At 51.6% G+C, this 23,103-nt stretch overlaps 2 protein-coding genes across 19 annotated transcripts in view; one reads left to right on the forward strand and one right to left on the reverse strand.

Moving 5' to 3' along the window:
- SEMA4D (semaphorin 4D) overlaps positions 1–15,188 on the forward strand; it is a 138,948-nt gene extending 123,760 nt beyond the window's left edge. For 2 of the 3 annotated variants that reach the window (XM_033236862.1, XM_033236863.1), the window contains 4 exons: positions 48–266; positions 12,810–13,019; positions 13,235–13,332; positions 14,350–15,188. In XM_033236862.1, coding sequence (XP_033092753.1) covers positions 48–266; positions 12,810–13,019; positions 13,235–13,332; positions 14,350–14,376 — 554 coding nt within the window. In that variant the 3' untranslated portion in view covers positions 14,377–15,188. Of the gene's footprint in view, positions 1–47; positions 267–10,932; positions 11,080–12,809; positions 13,020–13,234; positions 13,333–14,349 lie in introns of all 3 variants that reach the window. The other variant, XM_033236861.1, reaches the window with a different exon arrangement.
- Positions 9,642–23,103, reverse strand: part of SECISBP2 (SECIS binding protein 2) — a 49,133-nt gene continuing 35,671 nt past the window's right edge. For 13 of the 16 annotated variants that reach the window (XM_033236848.1, XM_033236846.1, XM_033236847.1 and 10 more), the window contains 4 exons: positions 19,243–19,397; positions 18,617–18,809; positions 14,619–18,072; positions 9,642–11,416 (listed from right to left, as the gene is read on the reverse strand). In XM_033236848.1, the coding sequence (XP_033092739.1) occupies positions 17,969–18,072; positions 18,617–18,809; positions 19,243–19,397 (452 nt within the window). In that variant the 3' untranslated portion in view covers positions 9,642–11,416; positions 14,619–17,968. The remainder of the gene's footprint in view (positions 11,417–14,618; positions 18,073–18,616; positions 18,810–19,242; positions 19,398–23,103) is intronic. The other 3 variants (XM_033236841.1, XM_033236840.1, XM_033236842.1) reach the window with 3 other exon arrangements.

Raw genomic sequence — 23,103 nt, forward strand, 5'->3', positions numbered from 1 at the left:
GACTTCTTCCTCAGTACCCTCTCTTTTCTGTCCTCTCTGTCTCACAGCCTCATCTCCTAAGCCCCTCCCTCCTCCTGGCTCCTCCTCCCTGTCCTGTCTGGGCCATGCGGGGAACAGGAGGCCTTCTTCCCCCTGGAGCCCCTGGCCAGCCTCGGGTGCGGGGCCCGACAGCAGCTCGAGGGTCTCCTTGCTGCCGCCCTTCCTGAGTGACCAGGCACAGCACGTGCACGCCCTGGGGACCTTCCACCTCTTCTGCCAGGCGACAGGTGAGTTGGGCCCTCTCTGTCCCCTGTGCCCTATCCATCTGTCTCCTCCCACAGGTGGGGGGCAGGCGGGGGCATCCTCCACATCCCTCCACGTGTGTTCCTTTGCCTTCTTTATCCGTCCTGGCTGCGTCCCTCGGGTTGAGCCATTTCACGCTTTCATTGTGGGTCCATCCCGAGGGAAAGTGTAGACAGTCAGTGTGAAACCGCTTCTCGTATACAGGGGCCAACCCGTGTTTTCTGTAAAGGGCTAGATATTTAGGCTTTGTGGGCCGCAGGCTCTGTCACAGCCACTCTGCTCTGCTGTTGTATTGTAAAAGCAGCCATAGTCAATATACAATGAGTGGACAGGGCTATGTGCCAATAAAACTTTATTTATAAAAATCCACAGTGGGCCAGATTTGCCCCAAAGGCCCCAGTTTCCCAACCCATGGTATATAGGATTGCTTCTCCCTTAAAAAAAAAAAAAAAATATATATATATATATACACGTATATGTGTGTATATATATATATATATATGTATATGTGTATATATATATATATATATAGTCAAGAGACAGGGTCTCCCTCTGTCACCCAGGCTGGTGTGCAGTGACACAGTCATAGCTTACTGCAGCCCCTGCCTCCTGGGCTTAAGCTGTCCTCCTGCCTCAGCCTCCGGAGCCAGAGTGCTTCTATTTCTGCTGACAATTTGGAGGTTGATACACGTGGTATCTGGAAATTTTTAAAAATTAAGAGCTTCCAGAATGGGAGTTGTTTTAATGACTTGCTTCATGGTTTTTAAAAGCAGAAAAGATTGGCGGGCATAATCCCCGTGCTTTGGGAAGCCAGGGCAGGAGGATCGCTTGAAGCCAGGAGTTTCACACCAATTTGAGCAACATAGTGAGACCTGATCTCTACCAAAAAATGTGAAAAAAACTAACCAGGCTTGGCGGCACGTGCCTTGAGGATTATTTGAGCCCAGGAGTTTGAGGTTACAGTGAGGTATGATGGTGCCACTGCACTCTAGCCTGGGCCACAGAGTCTCAAAAATCATCATCATCATAAAATAAAAACACAAAAGACTGAGAGTCTAGTGTACTCCTCTGGGACACTGGAGCCATTTGCCCTGGATTGGAAAATATTTGGATGGGATGTCTGCTCTTGAAAGATAATAGAATGTCCAGAACCACACTTCAGAGATGTATCCTGTGCTTCAGGCAGTGCATGGTCGCCCTGGTGGCTCCTGTGTTGTCATCTGACTGATCAGTGGATACAGAAAGAAAGGAAGTGGCATGTTAGAGCCTGCCCGGGGGGAGGAATGAAGTTAATGAAGAGGAAAAGCAAACCCAATTGCTCTCTTTTAAAACGTGTTAAACACACTCAGTAGCTCCTGAGAGTTTTAAGGTGCTGCCCTCTCCTGTTAAACAAGCTCTGAGAGCCCCAGGTGGCCCATGTCTGCTGAGCCCGGAATGTCTCTTGGCAGCCAGCACTGGACAGGAGAAGCTGCCAGTGAGCGTGGAGCGCTGTGGAGACGGAGCTTTGCTGGGCTGGCTGGTGTGGTTCCTCCCCTCCACTGGGTGCCACGGACCAAGCCTGTGCTGAGCTGACTGTGGCCGCTCTCACAGCTGAATGGTGCTCCTCGGCCAGGTGGTTTCCCTTGGTGAGGCATCCCGGAGGACTCCCTGTCTCCATGGAGCCTGTGTCCTGTGGCAGCCCTGGAGTCCTTCAGGCAGACCCAGGAAGCGCCTCCTTGGTGGGGAGGCTGGGAAGCAGGCAATGGGTCTCTGTGAACTGGCCGTGGACCCAGGGCTCCTTTGCCAGCAGATGCAGGCAGGCCGTATGGTCAGGAGATGTTATTTGTTTGTTTGTTTGTTTGTTTATCGCTGAGGCGGAGTCTTGCTCTGCTGCCCAGGCTGGAGTGCAGTGGCATGATCTTGGCTCACTGCAACTTCCACCTCCCAGGATCAGGTGATCCTCCTGCCTCAGCCCCCCTAGTAGCTGGGATTACAGGCACGCCTCACCATGCCTGGCTAATTTTTGTATTTTTAGTAGAGACAGGGTTTCGCCATCTTGACCAGTCTGGTCTCTAACTCCTGACCTCGGGGGATCCATCCGCCTCGGCCTCCCAAAGTGCTGGGATTACAGGCGTGAGCCACCACGCCCGGCTGCTGTTAGAATCTTAATGTGAGGCTCCAGGTGTGCCCCCTGTAGCTAGGCGGGCATACACACAAGCCCATGGGGTCAGCAGGGAATGAAAGATGGGTGCCCAGGGAGAAGGGACATCACTGTTACAGCAACAGAAACCACCCAGGTATTTCAACCACAGGGAATTGGTGACAAAGGTGATAGAAGGGCTGAGAACAAAGTGGGAAGGTGAGGTTTCCATTACCAGCCATGGGCAGGAAGAGTGACGTGTCAAACACTTCCTCAGTCTCGCTTGCTGTGCCACCGAGGCTGTGGTCTTGCCCTGCCCATCACACTGCCTTCACTGCTGGAGGTCCTACGAGAAGCCACAAAAATATTTCTCTTTCTGCCTTCCTGTCTCCTGTCAATGCATCCCATGGCCGGACCTAACAAAGCTGGCGGCCACAGATGGATATGGGGAATGTAGCCGTGGGCTTGCAGCAGCGTGGCCAGGAGCAGTGTGTAGAGGGTAGGGGAGCTGAGAGAGGAGCGCGGTACTTTTCCAGTGCTCAGGATGGACCCTACCCGCTTTTCACATGGTCTTTACTTTCTCTCCAGAGGCATTTGGCCCCATCTGGGACATTCCCATTCCCTTGTTCCACTGAGGCCACAGCCTGCGAGGGCTGTGAGACCTCCCCAGGGAGGACCAGCTTAGGAGAGAGTGGCTTCGGCCTTTTCAAGGGTGGGCCAAAGCCAGGGCATCCTGGGCATGCCGTGAACTCAGAGGGGCCGTGGTTGTGAATTTCCTGAGTAGGCTCCGGGGTTCTGTTGGAGTCTGTAGATGCTTCCTGTGGCAGAGGTCCCAGTGTGGCTTGCAAGTCCCAGAGATCCTTTCCTGAGGAGAGTGAGTGCCATTTTCTGCCTTGTGGGCCAGGAATGAGCCATTCCAGGGGAGGCCCAGGGCCTGGAGATCGCAATACAGTACACTGAAGGCACAGGCCTGCCGCTTCCTCCCGTGTCCTCTCCCAGCCAGCCAGAGCAGGGCTGCTTTGGAACTCCGCTGGGTTTTTCTTTCCTGTAATGGCTGTTTTCGTGGTAGCTGTCACAGTGGTTTGGGGGCTGTCTGATGAAAGGGCCAGCAAAGTGTCTTTGGAATATGAAGCTTAGAGGACATTCGTGGCATCTTCAGTTCACCATGCTGCGTCCTGGTGCCTGTAGCTCTGCTGGGTGACCCTGTGTGTTGGGGAGCGTCTCACCCCCCAGAGACAGCTGACCAGTGGAAGGTCAGTTGGTCAGGGTCGCACTTGGGGACTGGGTCTGCCCCAGAGCTGGTGGAGACCCATGTGTCACCCAGGAGATGTCCCCACCTGCCCCAACACACTCTTGGCCAGTGCTCAGAAAGTGACCCCAGGGACTCGGCCATCCAGGAGAGGTGAGGGCCCTCTGAGGCCAAAGCGCTTCCTGACAGGGGATCAGGGTGGGTCTGCACAGAGTGCAGAGGCTGCCAGGGCACAAGGGCCCAACGTGGGGTGCGGTGGAGGTGATGTGGCCATATGGGCAGAGTAGGGTGGAGAGAGGCATGTGTCCTGGGGATGGGAGAGCTTGAGGCCTGGTGGTGGGGTGGAGGCCCACCCTTGTCCTGCACCCAGGGGACCTCGCTGCCCATCCAAGGGAGGGACAGGGCCACATCTGTGAGCCCGTGTCAGGAGCTGGGGTGGGAGATTGGCGGCCAGTGCCCCTCTCCACCCAGACACATTTCGTCCCTTCACCACCACAGTTCTCGCCTCTGGGAAGTGGAATTATCAGTGGAAGATGATATGGAAAGATCCACTGATGGCCCTGGCACAGGCCAGCCTTGTCCCTGGGACAGGATGGGACGGTCCTGAGAAGGGAGGTTATGACATGCCTGGGGTGTCATGCCTTTGCAGTGCCCAGCTGAGACAGCACAGGGTGTCACCCCAAGCGTGGTACCCTGGGCTCAGTGACAAGAGGGGTCGCAGGTCAGGACTGCACTTCCTTGGGGCCCATGCCCTGGGAGCCACTCGCCCTATGATCCTGAGTCCTGGGGGACTGAGTGCACAGGCAGGGCCTGGAGCATCTGGGAGCAGCCGACTGCCTCAGTGTGCACGGTGGTCCCATGGGAGGGACAGCGGCCTTGAGAGCGTTCACAGCTGCTGCACAGCCATCCTGCACCACACTGGCCCTGGGATGGACCGCTGTCTAAGCTTTGTCATGCGACTAGCAATGCACATTTACTGTCGTCAGTCACCCTGGTACCAGCTGTGAAGGATGGGCAGGGACACACACATCACACCCCCGACATACACCCCAGACACACACACCACCCCAGACACACACCACACCCCAGACACACCTCCCCGACACACACCACACCCCCTACACACACACTCACCCCAGACACACACCACACCCCCTATACACACACTCACCCCAGACACACACACCCACCCCACACACCACACCCTAGACACACACCACACCCCATACACTACACACCCCACACACACCCCTGACACATGCCAAACCCCCGATACACACACCCCACACTCACCCCACACACCACACCCCACCCCAGATACACACACCCCCACACACACCACACACCCCCCACACCCCACACACACCACACCCACCACATACAGCCCTGACACACACCACACCCCAGACACACCCGACACACCACACCCGACACACCACACCCCAGACACACACCACACCCGACACACCACACCCCAGACACACACCACACCCCAGACACACACACCCCCGACACACACCACACCCCAGACACATCCTAGACACATAACACACCACAGCCCCCCCCACACCACACCCCAGACACACCATAGACCAGATATACACCACAGCCCCCCACGCACACGACACCCCACACACATGCCACACCCCACCCCAGATACACACCCTACCTCAGACACATACCACACCCCACACACCCCACCCCAGATACACACTGTATTCCTCCACACACCACACCCCACACACCTCAGACACACCCCAAACACCCCACCCCAGATACACACCCTACCTCAGACACACACCACACCCCACACACCCCACCCCAGATACACACCCTACCTCACACACCACACCCCACACACCCCACCCCAGATACACACCTACCTCACACACCACCACACATACTGCACACATGCCACGCACCGTACCCCCAGCACACACATCCCAGACACACATACCACACACACTACGCAGACCACAGAGCAGACATATCACACCCTGCATACCACACACCAGACACACATACCACACACCAGCACCACACCCCCTCACACCACATGCCACATATACCACACACACACACACACACACACACACCACACCCCACACACACCACACCCCAGACACACACCACACCCCAGACACACACCACAGCCCCACACATGCCACACCCCAGCCCAGATACCACCCCCCATACACACCTCACCCCACACACACATCACACCCCCCCACAACCACACCCCACAGACACACCACACCCCACACACATTAGCCACAGACTATGCCAGCCACATACCACACACCAGACACACATACACCACACGTGAGCATGACACATACTGCACACATGCCACGCACCGTACCCCCAGCACACACATCCCAGACACACATACCACACACACTACGCAGACCACAGAGCAGACATATCACACCCTGCATACCACACACCAGCACCACACCCCCTCACACCACATGCCACATATACCACACACACACCACACACCAGCATCACACACACACCATACCCCCTCCTTACATACCACACAACCACACACCACACACCAACCACACATGCCACAAACACACACCACACACCAGCATCACACACACTACACCGTACCCCCTCCATACCACACACACAACCATACACCACACACCACCATACACCACACACCAACCACACATGCCACAAACACACACCACACACCACACATACACATATCAGATACACCACATACATACAGACATCACAATATGCACCACACGTGATACATATACCATAACACACACACCACACAACATAACAGACACGCACACCACACCACAAACACAATCATGTCCACCACACAACACACACGTACCATGTGCATGCACACAATAAATGCACAGCACAAATCACATACACCAAATCATACCACACACACATCAAACACCATACACACAGACCATGCACACTCACTGCACATGTGCACACATACCAACACCACACACACTGTACACTACACCTAAAACACAGCCACCCCCATACACACCATGCCAAACACAGCCACTCACACATGCACCACACACAGCACAGCATACCACACACATCACACAAACACCAATCCTACCACTGTTGACACGCACACACCACCACACATACTGCACACACCAAAGCACATACACACCAGACACATGCACGTTACCCACACCACACACACCATCACGTCCACACATATACAACCATACACACACACACACACACGTTGTTGACTTAGGATCGTTTCAACTCACAGTGGGTTTACTGGGATGCAACCCCGTGGAAAGTGGAGGAGCATGCGTATTGACAAGGAGAGGAAAGCGTTCCGGAGCCGGGGGAATAAAGTTAGCATGTGGCCAAGCTCTGCGCCTCTGAACTGATGAACCCAAGTTCCTCATGGATCATTGGGAATACAGATGGGTGAAAAAATAACCCCACCACCCGTGTGCCAGCACATAGTGCATCTGGCATACAAACCTAAGGATCGATAGAGATGAATGGTGGATGGGTTGTGTATACATGCAGATACAAATCATGCACTTGTACATTAGTGTGCACACACATAGATCGATATAATTTTTTAACCAAAGTGTAGTCTTTACTCTGTCAGGGCCCTGCCTTCACCCCTGCCAGGACTATCTTCCATGTCAAGTTTAGATTCGTGTCATTTTCAAAGCTAATAATGGTTCCCCCATACTTTAGGCAGCATTTGGATATTTGGATTTGGGATGACCTTTTATGTTTTAACTAGTGTTAGAAATCAGATACCTTGGAAGTACTGGGATCAGAGGGCAGCAGCAGAAGGTGCCATTGGGCCTCTCTGAGAGGCCCAGAGATCCAGAGAGGGCCCCTGTTCCTAGCGGCCACCGTGGCCTGTTGGCACGTATGTGTGTGTTCCAGCTGCTCTGTGACATTTCCCTTTGTTTCAGACTCTCCTGAAAGGCCAAGGCCGTCTTGGGAATTAGTTGGCTGTGTGTTGGGCCACCCTTGCTGGACAGGACAAGGCAGTGCTATGAACTCCCTGTGACCTGAGGTCCTTAGCATGTTAGATGAGGCAGCTTCACCAGAGGCTGTCCATGTCTCTTCTGTTATCTGTGATAATTCCACGTGCCTTTACAGCACAGCTGTCTGGTTACCTGGGGTCTGGAAATGCCCTCGGTGCCTCAGTAGTGCCTTCCCACAGGCCCCCCATGGAGCCAGGCAATGCCTGCAGGTGCCTCAATGGTACTTGCTCAGGTCCTTTTGCAGAGAAGTTCAGAATTCCTGCCCACATTGACAAGGCGACTTGGCCAGTAAGTTTGGCAGGCATCAACAGGTGCTTTCCAGAAGCACTGGGGCTGGCCCAGTGCCGTGTGGTCAGAGCGTACCTGAGTGAAACGTTAGGCTGCGTCAGCCTGGTGACTATCAGGGACATGAGGACTCGGAGAAGGGAGCTGTCAGAATTGCTACCTGGGTGGCAGGGGTCTCACTCTCTGCTCCCTCCTCTTGGGACACCTGGCTACTCTCTTGACTTCGACAGAGGACAGAAAGGATGACCAACAGGGCCTCAGGGCATACCCCAGCTGCACTGTCTTTGTCCCCAGAGTCTGGGAGGAAGGAGGGGCCGGGGCCAGGATTAGAAAAGACCCTGCCCCAAGGAGAGAGCACAGAGATGGGCCAGGGAAGCAGTGGGATCCTCAGGAAAAGACTGGGAGTGGGAGTCAGGGTGAGGCCTGGGCAGCAGGAACGGGCAGGGACAAGCCAGGAGTCCCATCATGAAAGACATGATGGCCAGCGGCCAGCACCGTGTGCAAAGAATGGCCCCTCTGGGGATGTGCCCGGCTGCCCCGTTAGCTGCAGGAAGGCCACCTGGATGTGAGTTTGGGAGATGGGCTGGCCCCAAGGCAGCCAGTCCTGAGGTGGGAGTGGGCCACAAGCATGGGGATGGTGGGAGGACACAGAGGAGTGCTGCAGGGGATGGCAGTGGGGGCACTTGTCAGGATGGGCCCAAGCAACTCAGTCACTGGGTGGATGCCTCACCACCCCTCCAGGCCTTCCTCAGGGCAAGGCCACTGCTCAGGGGGCACCTGATTTATCAGAGTAGAATGAGCTCCACATTTTGTGATCACATCCACAAAGCTCTGAAGCCATGGTGGTCCTGGCACCAGCTGGCCCTGTTAGAGGCTTGGGGTGGGGGTGAGAAGGTGGGAGGTGCCCCAGCAACAGGCTGAGGTGAGTGCTGGAGCCCAGGTCGCCAGCAGCCTCCCCTGACTCCTGAGTAGCTGTAATAAACCCAGCCCTGGTGGATAAACCTGGCCCTTGCTTATACCAAGGTGATCAGTCATCTCACGACAGTCCCAGCTGCAGGAGGGAGATTGTTACATACAGCATCTGCCACAGCAGTTAAAGTTTATTTGCCTCCAACTTAAGCTAATTCTCTAAAAGTACTGGGTTGCATTGACAGGTAGGGCCAGGGGGAAGCATCTGTCCTCAGGACCTCTACCCTAGATCCTTCTAAGCCACGACAACTTCCCTTCTTTGAGGGTGCAACCAGTGTCACCTGGCTAGCCACTGGGAAGAGCCAAGGCACATCCAGGTTGGTGGCAGCCTCACAGCATCACAGCAGCCTCTTGTCCCCACCCCACAGAGGCCAAGGGGGTGATCCGGGAGTAGCACCCCAGCTTGGCTGCTCTCTTGAGGTAACAGGGTTGGACGGTTAGGGGGCTTGGAGCACTGGCCCAAACAAGAAACCAGTGGTGTTTTCAGGGGGCCCTGCTGGGAGATGGAAGACAGCTCCCCACTGGGGGCCCAGGATTCCAGGAGCTCCCCAGCAGGCCTCCATGGGACAGACTTGGGTTTGCAGCTGCTGCCCCGTCCCGCTGAGGGTGCGGTGCTGATGGGGTGGCCCTGCACACTAATGGTAACTCTCACTTTCCCTCTCTCATGCATTCAGAAAGAGTTGGATAGTTTAAAAAGGAATACACGGAACGTAAGTACTTCTTTAACATCTTTAATGTCTTATGATGATCAAGCACATATTTAAATAGTATTTACTGATGCCTCATGTTAGCGGTGGTAAGCACATGTGTCTGTTTCTACTCACACCTCAAGAGTGTAGAGCTTTGAGGGTTTTGCTGTCAGTGGTCCCATGATGGGGTGCTGGGTGATGAATCCAATCCAGCTCAGGCCACCCAGATGCTTAGTCTCAAGGGCTTGGTCATGAGAACCTTCCAGAGGCTCCTGTGACTCAGTGACTCCAGTCTCCTGCGTGGTTTCTGGTGCAGGTCACATGAGGGAGGAGACTGGACTTTTATGGAACTCATTTCACTGTCTGTTCAAAGAAAAGTGTTGTTACTTGATCGTAACAGCTCAAAAAATCTGTTTCTTAAAATGAGATTTTACCTGGATGCCCATCAGCTGGGGAAGGGAATATCTATCTAGTTGATGGGCACCTAGATGTATATAGAGACATGTAATATGTACTTATATCTGTAGACAGATATATGGAGTTATCTGTGGTTAGAGTCCAAAACATTTTGAGTGGGGAAAAAACAAATTATAGAGTGTTAAGATTTTTTTTTTTTGGTCTTAATTATGCACAAAAACCAAACCTGTTCACAAGGGCTTGTCTACCAGGCCAGGGCCAGATGGGCCGCCAGGCAAAACAGTTGTGGAGCACCTTCCAAATTTCCTTGAGTTGATGGAATGTTTCCTTCAAAATAACACTTTGATAAAAAATTATTATAATAAAAGCAATGCTTGTTTGTTGTAAGGTTGGAAACTCCAGGGAAGTACAAAGAAAAAATTTAAACAATCCCAAATTTAACCATCCAGAGGCAGTTACCACCAGCATCCCAGCCATTTTTAGGTCAAGACTGTATCTGTGTTCACACATGTATACAGAGGTGTGTACATATATGCACACACTCCTATTCTTTCACGTAACAGTATTTTTCTGTGTTGCTGAATATTCTTCGATGGCACTTGGAATGAGTGACTTGCGGCCCCCTTCTTGGACATTTCCCAACTCCTCACTGATAGAAACAGGGCTTCACTGGGCCCATCATTGCCTTGGGACTCCTTCCTAGGATTGTCCAGCTAACGAGTCTGAGCTTGGGAGCTCAAGTCCTTGGGAGGAGCATTCTCTGATGATCCTGGACAGTGGGGAATTGTTGACCAAGAGACTGGACAAAGGTGAGCAGATGCCACAGTCAGTAAAGCAGGGAAAATGCATTACTAAAGTCACCTTCATTAAACTGGCGACCTCTTCTCTTCAAAAATCCAGCATGTGCCACAGAAATGAAAAGCTCTCTGGCCACCACTGTCCTGCCCAGGGAGGGAAGCGTGGGTCCTCCCACACCATTTAATACCTGTATCTGGATGCACCCCTGCCCCACACCTGAGAACAAGGCCAGTTTTTCTGTGTGTGCAGGTACTTTGGACTCTTTTGGCTCTGGAATTTGTTTTTCCTGCTCAGTGTTCTGAACTCGTTCCTTTTCACTGCTGAACATTCTGCACGAAGCCACATTTCATTTTGTCATTCCAAGGTTGATGGGCATCTAGGGCGAATCTAACTTCTAAAGACCGATTCTTATGAGGTGTCATGGTCAAGCAGAGGCCATGCCCGGCGCTGGTCTAGGTGGCCCATGGCCCACTGGGGCCTTGAGGAAGGGCAGGTGCTGATCAGGGAGCCAGGTCACCAAGCAAGAGGTGGGAGGGTGTCACCCCGGTCCATGCTGCTGGGGTGCCTGGCCTGATGCAGGCTGCACCTGTAGGAGACAGAAGCAGCAGCGTAGGCTGGCCGGCCTCCCCTACCCCACCGTAAGTAGGAGCTTCGGAGACAGAAGAGCATCTGCACCCCCTCACCTGCCCTCCAGGGCCTGGCCTGGCCCTCCCCACCATCCCAGCTCAGCTCCAGGGTCTGCACTTCTGGGGCTGGAGCTTAGTGGGAGCATGGCCCCCCTCAACCCTTTCTGCATTTGAGTGGAAGCCAGTGTGTGAAGCAGATCAAAGTGGATGTGCTTGCTTTTCCTTCAGTAAGGGACAGGGAATTGTGCCTGTCCCAACATGGCCAGCAGACCCTGGAGGGCCAACAGACTTCACAAGCAAGGAAGGCCGGCAGGTGACCTGATGACTAGACCTTGCTTATGGGCACCCCCCCGCCCCACCCCCACCACTCTGGTTTTTACAACCCCACCCCAGCCACCTGGAACAAATACAGAGTCTAGGGTTAGCCCTCAGGGTCGGCCATGTAGCTTTCTTGCCCTGGGACGAGGCTGGCCTCCTCAGGCAAGGCAGCCTGGGCCACAGGGGAACATCCCTGCCTCGCCCACCCTCCTGATCTCTCCCACAGGCAAGCTGAGGCCGGCCAGGCTCCACTCTGGCAGGGCGCAATAGACTGAGTGTATGTGAAGTAATTGGCCTCTCTACTTTTTTCAGTAAGTAATTAAGATCAAAAGCCCAAAAAACAACAGAGGTTTGGGGTAGAAGTGGCCAGTGTCAGGCCCAGGTTCCATGCTCAAGGCTGGAAGCCCATCCTGGATGTGCTGCACTGGCGGTCCTAGTGTAATTCTGCAGGGCCCGGCCCTGCCCCTGCCAGGGTCAGAGCCCTCCAGCCTGTGACATGTGCTCCCCTCCAAGCCTGCCCCAGGATCCAGTGTTTCGGAGAGACAGGCCCTCATGGTCCCCACTCTGGCCCAGCCCCCTCCACACACAGCTGGCCAAGCTCTGGGCCTCTCTGTGCTGTGGCCCTGGTGATGGCAGAGCCTTTGGGATGTCTCTGTTCATGTGGTCACAGGACACGTGTGTGGCAGCAGGGCCAGGGTGAGGTGGGAAGCTGTTCCAAGGCCCAGAAGCATTCTGCAGGAAACCAGCACAGCGCTGTGAGAAAGGGGTCCTCGGGGACACAAGCCACACAGGTGTACTTTGAAAAATGGCAATTAAAGTCAAAGGGCAGGAAGTCCACAGGACAGGGGCCAAGGCCAAGGCTCCCGCTGGCCATGGGGAAGCCGCCTCCAGGGGAGTCCCAGGGACTGAACTGGAAGTTGTCCCAAGTCACTTCAGGTCCAGCTGGGACAACAGAAGTAACCCCCTACCCGTCGTGGGGTAGCTTCTTTGGGTTCTAAATGTGGACTCAGAGGTAGAAACGGTCTGTGCCCCCAGGTCCTGCAGACATTCACTTTGTCTGGGAGAAGAATGGGCGAGCTCTGGAGACCTGTGTCCCTGTGCAGACCCATGCACTGCCCGATGGCAGGGCCCATGCGCTCAGCTGGCTGCAGGACACCATCAGGGAAAGCACCGAGTATCGCTGCTCTGTCATCTCCTCAGCAGGGAACAAGACTTCGAAGGTGCAGGTTGCTGTGATGAGACCTGGTAAGTGATTCCCATGCCCACTGGAAAACTTTTAGGAGGCGATTTTTCACTATTTACAATGGCAGTTGAAAAAAACATGCTGGAAAGCATGCCTGCACGGTGGCATTTTGGGTTTGGGATTTATTGGCTTTCCACTGAAAAAGGTGGCCAGTGGGCATCAAGGGTGCCATAAAGGCCCGCAGAGCTATGGCCTGAGGACCCTGCTTGTCTTCCAGAAGTGGCCCACCAGGAGAAGTGGAGCAGAGAGCTTTCCGCCTGGAGGGCTGTGGCTGGGGAGCACGACCGGATGATGCAGAGCTGGAGGAAGGCGTGGGTACGTGGCTGCAGCCCGGCAAAGAAAGTAGGGCTGGAGCTGGGGGCAGGGCACCTGCCACATCCGGTGGATCTTTCAAGGGACCCATTCAGCATGGACCCCACTTGCTCCCTCTTAGCCCCAGAGCAGTTTCCTTTATGAAACCTGCAACCCTGCGAGGGGAATCCCATGTCTTGTTGCTGAGGCTGCAGATCAAGGGGCATCCGGCCCCAGCCCTTAAAGGAGACTGAAGAAGGGAGGCAAGATTGGGAGGGACTCACAGGTGGGGGCTGTCTGGTCAGATGGGCCCCCACGGCCACCCAACCCCCTGTACAGAGCACTCAGCCGGTCACTACTTTGAGGAGAGCAGGAAACCTGGACAGGTGGGGAACCCTCCAGGTAGCTCCTGGTGGGATGCCTCACCTGCGGCACCTGCTGGAGGGGTCGGGGGAGTGGCTTACTGAGCTAAACCCTGGCAGGGACTGGGCTACGGCATGGAAGTTGCAGGCGGCAGGGCAGAGGCTCCCTAGACAGGCTAGGCTCCCTAGAGGCTCCCTATCTCCCCACGGAGACAGAGTTGTTCAGCCCTGACTCCCAAATAGCTGATACAGAAGGCAAAGGCAGGGATTCATCACTGTGTGTGCTACCACCCAGGGTGGGGTCTGCAGCACTCAAATGAGTGCGTTCAAGTGTGTGGGTTACGTGGCTGCCAGCAGCCCCGCCGAACTGCTGCCACCGAAGCCTGGGCATTTACAGCTGATCCTCTGTACTTCAGCACACACAGTCTCCCTCCCTCCAGCCCTCCTCCCTCTCAGCACACCTGGGAGTCGAGTGAATGTGCTGCTGCTCTGCCTTCCTGTCACGTATGGGAGAACCACTCCTGGCATTTGGATCTTTAGACCCCAAGGAGGGGAACCACAATAGGGGGCTGAGGCCTTGAGTGCTCTGCCTGGGATGGGCTATGAGACAGACTGGGCTGCAGAGCAGGAAAGGCCCATCCGTTCCGCCAAGGATTCAAAGACCACATTGTTCTTTCAGGAGAGCTGTAGCAAGGACACCTTGTAGCCACCAGGAAGGAGTCCCTGACACCGACCTCAACCCCAACCAGACCCTGCTGCCACTGACCACAGCCACCCCTGGAGAAGGCCTGGTCCCCCGCAACTGTGAGCTGTCTTGCCCAAACGTGCTCCGAACACAGCCACTAGGCTACCACCTGATGCGCACCTCCCAGAGACGGGGCAGTGGAGAAGCCCTGAACGCAAGTGGGCCTGTGACAGGAACTAAGACTTAAAAAATTAGGTGCTTACCTGGGACAGGAAGTTCTGTCCGGCACAAGCAGGTAACCAGGATGGCTAACAGGCTTTGACAGCTGCTCGTGAACTAACACAGCAGTATGTGCGCAGGCTCCTCCTCTAGGGTCAGGCAGCAGGCTCTGAAGGCTGATCCTACACTGTCCCAGTGACTCCCCTTTACAGAGTGCCCCACCCCCTAACAGCCAACAGGGTTAGCATGGCCAGCACAGATCGCTGCTTTTATTGATGCAAATCAAGCCTGCCGCTTCTCCCACTTGCAGACTTAGCCAAGGAACTCTTAAGATGCATGACTGGGACAAGAAAAGGTGAGACTCCACACGAAAATGCCTTGCCTTAAACCCTGAATGACTGTGAGATGCGATCTGGGAGTGCATCTGTCAAGTCTTTGTGTTTTCTTCACTAATCTCAGAATACTGGGCTCTGTTTTATCAAGCGCTGCAGTTTATGCCTCTGTCCCCTGTCAATGCTCAGCTTCTGCAACAGGACACCGAGCTTGTTGCAGAAAGCCAAACAGGTCAATTATGCAAATCTCCTGGTGCCATATTAAATCTCTTGACAATGGAATGAGTCTCATGAGTGTTTTGTTCTACCTGCTTTCAAGTCTCTAATTATTAAAGCTGTATCTCTGAAGACTGTCACTGTATGAACTTGTCCTAAACCTGCTCAGCCTTTAATCTTATACACACGTCTCTTCTTGTCTGTAGAATGACAGTTTTCACGTCTATCATAAAACCAAAGCCTCTGTTAAAAGTCAAGCCGCACCCGTCTGGTGATCCTAACAAATACTGAGGGTCTTCCCAGCAGTATGACAATGACTTGTTTTGCATCCCCTCTTTCTGGGGCTGGACGAGTTCTGTAACAGCCTTTGTGTGGGATCAGCATACATCACCTGCTAATTCCTTCAGGATCCAGCACGACAGAGGTGTCCTGAAGACGCCGGAGACACCCTGGTTGTCTCCACACGTCCCCCCTCCGCACCCCGAGTCAAGCGGCCTAGCCGCCTGTGAGGTGTGTGCTTGCCCATCCAGCCAAGGATGCCAGTCTTGCTCACAGAACTACCACACTCATAACTTGAAGTCTTCCTGTAAAATATCCATCAGCTCACTGTGGTTCTTGCTTTGGGTGTGGCTTCAACCACTACAAACTGCTGCGTGAAGGGCTTTGGGCTTATATTCTTGGTGCTGTTTTCTGTATCTTCTAAAGTCTGGATTTCGAGCACTTTCACTCTTAACAAATTAATTACATACTTGAAGTTTTCATAACGTGGAGTTTTCTATTGGGAAATGTAGTTATGAGGATGAATTTTTGAGTCTTTACTCTGCTGGAAAAGTAAAAAGAGTTGTACATTGTTCAGTTAAATGACTGTACTTAGCGCCCCTGGCACAGAGCTGCGTGCTTCATGTGCCACCATCTGCACGTTGAGGGAGCTGAAGTCACCTGCAGCAGTGGCTTCAGCTGGAGTCCTTCACTGCCAAGAAAATGACAGCATCACCGGGCAACCACGTGCTGAGAGTTTGGTTAGTCCCAGAAGGAAAGCTCTCAGCAGCTGCATGAAATGTTGAAAAGCCTACCTACTCTGTTTAAGCTGCTTTTATCTTAAGATTAGGAAAACAAACATCACACACCTAGAGAGCTCTAAAAAGGGGCTTTGAGCAGAGGAATTCATCTCTGTAGAGATCTTTAACTTTTTGATTTATCAAATTTTAAAATTCTAGCTGTTGAGTGCAGCTGATAGCTATTTTGTCTTTTTCCCCACAAATTAATTTTGGAACTTTTATTCTCAAATAATCTACTATTTTCAAACTTACCACAACTGACTTGCTACCTACTGATGAGGGGAGGAGGAAGCAGGAAAGACCTCTCCTTTCCTGCCGGCCCTGCTGACTGCCCTGAAAGATAAATGGGTGGAGATGACTCACTGCTTTCGGACTACTGACGGCCTGACTGACCACATCTACTTCCCATGTCTAAACAGCTCAGAACGTGTGAAGAACAGCAAGGCTCACACTGGTCACTGTGAGCTCCACAGATGACAGGGCGGACGGTGCCTTCATACACCAACCTCTGGTCACATTTCCAGCCCTGCCCATAGCATGTCATTTCTGACTCATTATTCCAATTTTATTTGCTCATCACAGGCCACTTCTCAGAGGTACAATATTGGCATGACTGAATTCAATTAAAAGCACTTTCAAAGCCAAAACAATACCCTGCTTACCTGACAAGCAAAAAGCAGTGAAGATTCTTTCCTGCCATTGGCTGTGGTAAGAAGAACGCAAGCACAGGTCGAGACTGAGCCAGGATCTGGCCCCGGCAGGTCTGTGCAGTGTTGGAGGCTTTTGACAATCACTACTTCCAGACCTAGGAGTGCTGGGGATAGCAGAATCCCCATTACGCAGCCCCCTTTTATTTCAGGGCCTAGACTGTCCAAAGGGTATGATAAATTAAGACATAGGAATGATCAGGTAAGACAGAGACCACTGATAAGCCTAAAATCACCAGAGTCTGAAACAAAATTTAATAATTACTCTTTATTTAAAATAAATAAGCCCTCTTACTTACAGGGAAAATATGAAAGTAAACTCTGTCCTCCTGGCCTAAGACAGAAACCACATTCAGAATATGTTCATTTAAAAAGGAAAGATTTGTTGATTATCAAACAAATCTAGGTACTTCAATACACATTGTTTCTTTGAAAAATAAAGACTGAAAGGAATAATTCATTTCAAAAAGTCACAGGTTAGAAAACCAATTTCCCTTCTGAGGCTCATTTTAGCAAATCCTCCAAGTGTTACCAAATCTTTTAAAAAAGCTACATCCCCTGAGAAAGGGCCCTTCCCCGGTAGCCCTCTTGCTCTGACACCAGCAGCCCTGCATCCTTCTGCCAAGTGGCTCCCTGCAGGACGGTGCTGTTGCCAGGTGGGAATGGCCCTCCATGGCCACCTCCAGCAAGCAGGAGCTCACCACCTGCTTTCTGCAAACTCACTCACTTGGCTCAGTTATTCTGCAATGGAGAGGAAGTTTCCTTAGCAGCCGAAGTATTCTAAGTATCACATTTTCCAGTACTTTCCAGATCCACAGTGTGCTCGGAAAGCCAGAGCTGTGTCACCAGGCTTTTAGAGAAGATTAACACCTGCACATCGCATCTGAGCAACCTTTAACAGGCTCCGCAGCACTGAATGCCTACAGATACTGCTTCATGTGCCCTTTAATGCTGATCAATTTCCAGATTCAACAGTTACACAAATTACATTGTCATGAAAAACTGAGAAGAAGAAAAAGCCCCAAAGTCTTTTTCAGACCTCCCCTCCTTACCCAAAATACAGATACACAGGCAAGAACTCTCATAAATTCAAATTCATCATTTGAGAGGTTGAAGCCTCCAAGGATTCCTCTAGCTCCAGGGCACATGGACTGTATGCTTCCAGATGTTTTTTCCAGATTTCAACTAAAATGAGAAAACAGCACGAGTGAGGAAGAGGCATCAACCAGTAGGAAGACTCCTGTCAGAAAACAGCAGCATGGACAAGGGAGCCTGTGGCCACTGCCCAGCAGCTCAGGGTGCTCAGAGGTGTCCTGGCAGGCGTTCACTCACTGTTCTCAGCCTGCTGGGCCAGGCTGCCCCTTAGTGAACAGAAGCTAGGGGGCCATCTTCTACAGGGCAGCTGGGGCCTTGTGTGGGTGGGCTAGGAGAGGACTGAACCTTTACTTGGCCTTCCAAGACTGTCTTGGGTATAGCTATCCTTAAGGCCACCCATTGTCAAGAGACATCTGACTTGAAGTCTGAGACAGCCACTGAGAAGCAAAAGTCTGATAATACCTCTTAGGCAATGGATTGGTCTTATTACAGCCAGTCTCAGCTGGACTTATTGGGCCCTGCTACTCAGCTGGTCTTGCAGCATTATCAAGCTGCTCTCCTGGGGACTCTAATTAAAGTCAATAAATAATTTAGAGGACACTCGACCTGACACGACTCTCCCTTAAGCACTCACTGTAGTGTGGCTCTTCTTTTTCTGTCAGGGCTGGGGGGCCATCTTCTGCAGGGCAGCTGGGGCCCTGTGTGGGTGGGCTGGGAGGTGCCTGAGGCCTGGGTTCTCCCGCCAGCTCCTGCTGCACATTCTCCAGCATGGTCTTGTACGCCTGTCGGGCCGCCATTGTCAGCTCAACCATCTTGTGGAACTGATCCTTGGGCACAAGTGAGAGCACACAGGTAACAGCCCAGCGACAGAGGACACGGGTCCCTCCAACTCACCAATGGCACCCTCCACAGAGAAGCAGGGCTGACACGGGGTCATGTGGACCTTATGCTTATGGATGGGTACCAGGGATGCTGCCCCAGAGGGAAGAGTGGCCTAGGCCGATTTCTTGGGCCTGCCTGAGGTGCCACTATGTCAGCAGCAAGCCCAGAACAGAGCTCAATTCAGAACCAGACACCCCATGCTGTCAAGGAGACAAAGGCTACCTTTTTATAAGAAAGTCCTGCCTAAGTGGTGGCTTCTCCTCAATGACAGCCTACTGGAGGTTCTGGAGCTGCTCTGTGGGCAAGCCCACACTGACCACCTGCCCCCACTTCCTCCCATGGGCAGTGACTGAAGAGGCCTGTGCCCTATGCGCTCACCTGGGCCCCATCGTAGCTGAAGATCCCTACCACGCTGACAGGAACTGCCTTATTCAAACTGCGCCCCAGAGCTTTGCGGTTGAGAGCAAACACAAAGGGAATGTTCTGCTCACAGGCATAATCAATAATTGTGTGCAAAGTGTCATCCAGCCCACCTGGTCAAAGGACAATAAAAAATGACAGGAAGACACGTCACATGGAGTGTGGTATTAATACTGGTTGCAAAGAGCTTTTTCTTAGCAACACACCCATGTACGATTTTATACTCAAGGCAGAGGTCCCTGAAAATATGAAGAGAAAGCAGGTTGCAGAATCAACTCTCCAAAAATATGGGGAAAAACTGGGAAAGAAAACACAAAGCTGGTATTATCTTAACAGGAAAAGTTAACTATTAGTATTACTGAAACTTACCACGTGCCAGACCACTCATCAACTGCTTCATACCTACTAGCTCCTGTGTCCTCCCCCAAATCCCAAAAGGCAGACAGATGCTGTGTCCTCACCGACAGATGGAGAACCAGAGGCACAGAAAGGTTAAGTTCATTATCCCACATTGTACCCCTGGTGAAGGCACAGGTCTGGCTCCCGAGGGCTCACCACCCTCTACTCCCTGACCCGGCTTCTGGGCCAGGGACCAGCCAAGGCTGGTGCATCAGAGAGAGGAAGGAGATGAAATGAGTACCATGTGCAGGTGATGCACCTGGAAAACCCAACAGCACCTGAGAAGTACTCCTAACAGCATGAGAAGTACAGAAAGGGGTGTGGCACAAGTCTCTATACACACTCACTCAGCAGCCAGCTGGCATATATCAAAGAGATGACTCCATTTACAACAGCAGCACAAGATTATAGTCAGTAGGAATGAATTTTTCAAGAAACATGAAAAGATTTACAGGCAACTTCAACACGCTGTTAACACAATACCGGCCTGGGCAACATAGTAAGATCCCATCTCTAAAAAAAAAAAAATGTGCCCAGTGTGGTGGTATGTGCCTGTAGTCCACCTACTCAGGAAGCTGAGGTAAGCTCAGTAACTTGAGCCCAGGAGTTCAAGGCTGTAATGAGCCATGATCATGCCACTGCACTCCAGCCTGGGCAACAGAGTTAGACCCTGTCTTTTAAACCATCCCCGCAACAGAAAATCTCAACAAATGAAAAGGCACCTATGATCCTGGATAGAATGATCCAAAATGATGAAATGTCAACTCCACATTAATCTAATACTTTAAAACAGCGGTCCCCAACCTTTTTGGCACCAGAGACTGGTTTCGTGGAAGACAATTTTTCCACAGACAGGGGAAGATGGTTTTGGGATGAAACTGTTCCACCTCAGATCATCAGGCATTAGATTCTCATAAGGAGCACGCAACCTAGATCCCTCACATGCGCAGTTTATAACAGTTTGTGCTTCTATGAGAATCCAACGCTGCTGCTGCTCTGACAGAAGGCAGAGCTCAGGCAGTAATGTTCACCTCCTGCTGTGCTGCCCAGTTCCTAACAGGCCCCAGACAATACTGGTCTGCAGCCCAGGTGTTGGGGACCCCTGCTTTAAAATACTGTAAGTTACTATAGACGGGATTTCATTGAGAAATAAAAAATATAAAAAGATGTCAGGCTAACATGGTCAGGTATTAAAGTTTACTATAAAGGTACTATAGTGTAAACAAGGTGATGCAGATGAACAGAATGGACGCCAGAAACAACTGGAGTTTAATGGGAACAGCATTTCGGATAAGTCAGGGAGAAGATCCTAGAGGACTGGGTGGGCCCATCCTGTTCATCTCAGACCACAATAAATCCTACCTAAACATATACAAATGAAGGAACCAGGAGACATACAGATTTTTAAAAGCAAACCTTTTAAACACTGGAGTGGGAAAGCTGAGAAATAACACAATACCTAGATGCAATTAAAAAGTTCAATACCAAAATATATAACACCTAAAGTCTCTGCATGGCCACTTTTTTTGTGTGTGTATGGCAAAACTGACAAACCAGAAAAAACACTTGCAACTCTTACCCAAAGGGCTAACTTATAAAAAAGGTATGAATCAATCTAAAAGAGGTCAACATCCCAAAAGCAAATGGGCAACAAATAAGAACAATTCACAGAAAATGTCAAGCTCCTGATGCTGACCCTCCCTCATAAGAAAACTGCTAATAAAAACTCCTGGAGAGGATGCCCATACGGCCCTGGGAGGGAATACAGTGGTCTCTAGAGGAAGGCACAGCATATGTCTTTGAGTTACCAATGCACACAGCATTGTAGGCCAGGCACCTGGCCTACAGGATACTCACCCAGTCCTTACAGAGCAACTGTAAGAAACAACAACTGTTTACAATTAGCATAGTATCACCTGGAACCTAATTACATATCGATCCTCTCATTTCAACACAGAAACTTCTCCAATGCATGTCCTACCATACTGTGGAAACTGGGAACTCATTCTGCATCTAGTTGGATGGGAGATTAATTTCTAAGCCCACAGCCCTTATTCTGCCCACCCCCTGCCCCTGATCTACCCAAAGCATATGCAAAGTGATGAGGAGGCAGCTGCCTGGGATAGAAACTTTGAAGAAAAAGACCAGTTCCGGATGGGTTGGGAAAAGGGGAGATGGGGCAGACATGGGGTGGAGTGTTTTGTGTTCCTTAGATACACTTACAGTGAAATCTATATTCAGTTCGTCAGGGAAGACATATGAAGTCCCCCTAACATCAGATGAATGTCTCCACTGGAGGGTCTCTGCCTGGTGTCCACCCTAGCTCCTGGGAGTGGATCTGAAAATTTATTTGAGCAGTGTGCAGAAACACCCTGACAGAGTAGGCCTGGCTACTATCCTCTCAAGACTGCCTGCCAGGTTGGCCCTTGGCTGTGGTCTGTGAACTTGGATTTTGGGAGGGTTCCCACCACCCTAACTGGTAAGAGTAACTCACTGTGTCTCCATGGTGTGCAAACACTGTGGTTCTGCTTTCCTTCTGGAGTCTGGAACTTTGTATGTGCTACGCAGAGGATGCCTGTGTGACTGGCCCCCAACAGAACCCTAGGCGCTGAGTCTCTAATGTACATCCCTGGTAGACAACACTTCCCACGGGCTCTTAACTTGTTTCTGGGATAGTAAGTCTCCTTTGTGACGTCACTAAAAGTGACTTTTGGAAGCTGGAGCCTGGTTTCGCCCACACTTAACTCCATGTGCCTCTTTGGTGCTTTTGCTTTGTGCCTTTTCACTGTAGTAAGTCACAGCTGAAAGTACCACTCTATGTTGAGTCGTGTGAGTCCTCCTGGCACATCACTGAGCCTGGTGGTAGCCTTGGGAACACCCAATACAAGCAGCAAAGTCCAGACTGTTTTGCTCAAACAACCTCCAACCTGTTATTAGTGAGCTGAAAGCACGCGTGGCAAGGGCAAGTTCCACAAGAAAGCCTACGTCAAGCAAGATGCTTGGCTCAGATAATTTCCATTTCAAAGTCTAAGTTCAGAATTATTAGGCAAAATGCCACTCAGAGCAATACAGTACTTCAACGTAATTCAAGGCTATAACATCAATTTTTATCTTTAAGATGACTGCAAGCCATTGGCTATCTTATCTGGCAAATATTTATAAAATATACAATCAAGTCCCTTATGCCTCAAAGCAAACACGTGTTGGAACCACAAAACAAATGAATTTTAAGTACACAACAAATCCTTATCATGCTGACCAAGTAAAAACCTAGCCCCATGATCTGGCAGAGGCAGAGAAGGGGAATGACGTCTTCCAAGAAAGTGGGGTGACTGTAGGCTGAGTACATACATTTCCACCTTTTTGTTTTTTAAAGACACAAATCCACTGGAGAACGTGAGAGACAACAGCGAAAAGTTT

Source organism: Trachypithecus francoisi, unplaced genomic scaffold (assembly GCF_009764315.1).
Source record: "Trachypithecus francoisi isolate TF-2019V2 unplaced genomic scaffold, Tfra_2.0 Lachesis_group16, whole genome shotgun sequence".
Lineage (NCBI taxonomy): Eukaryota > Metazoa > Chordata > Mammalia > Primates > Cercopithecidae > Trachypithecus > Trachypithecus francoisi.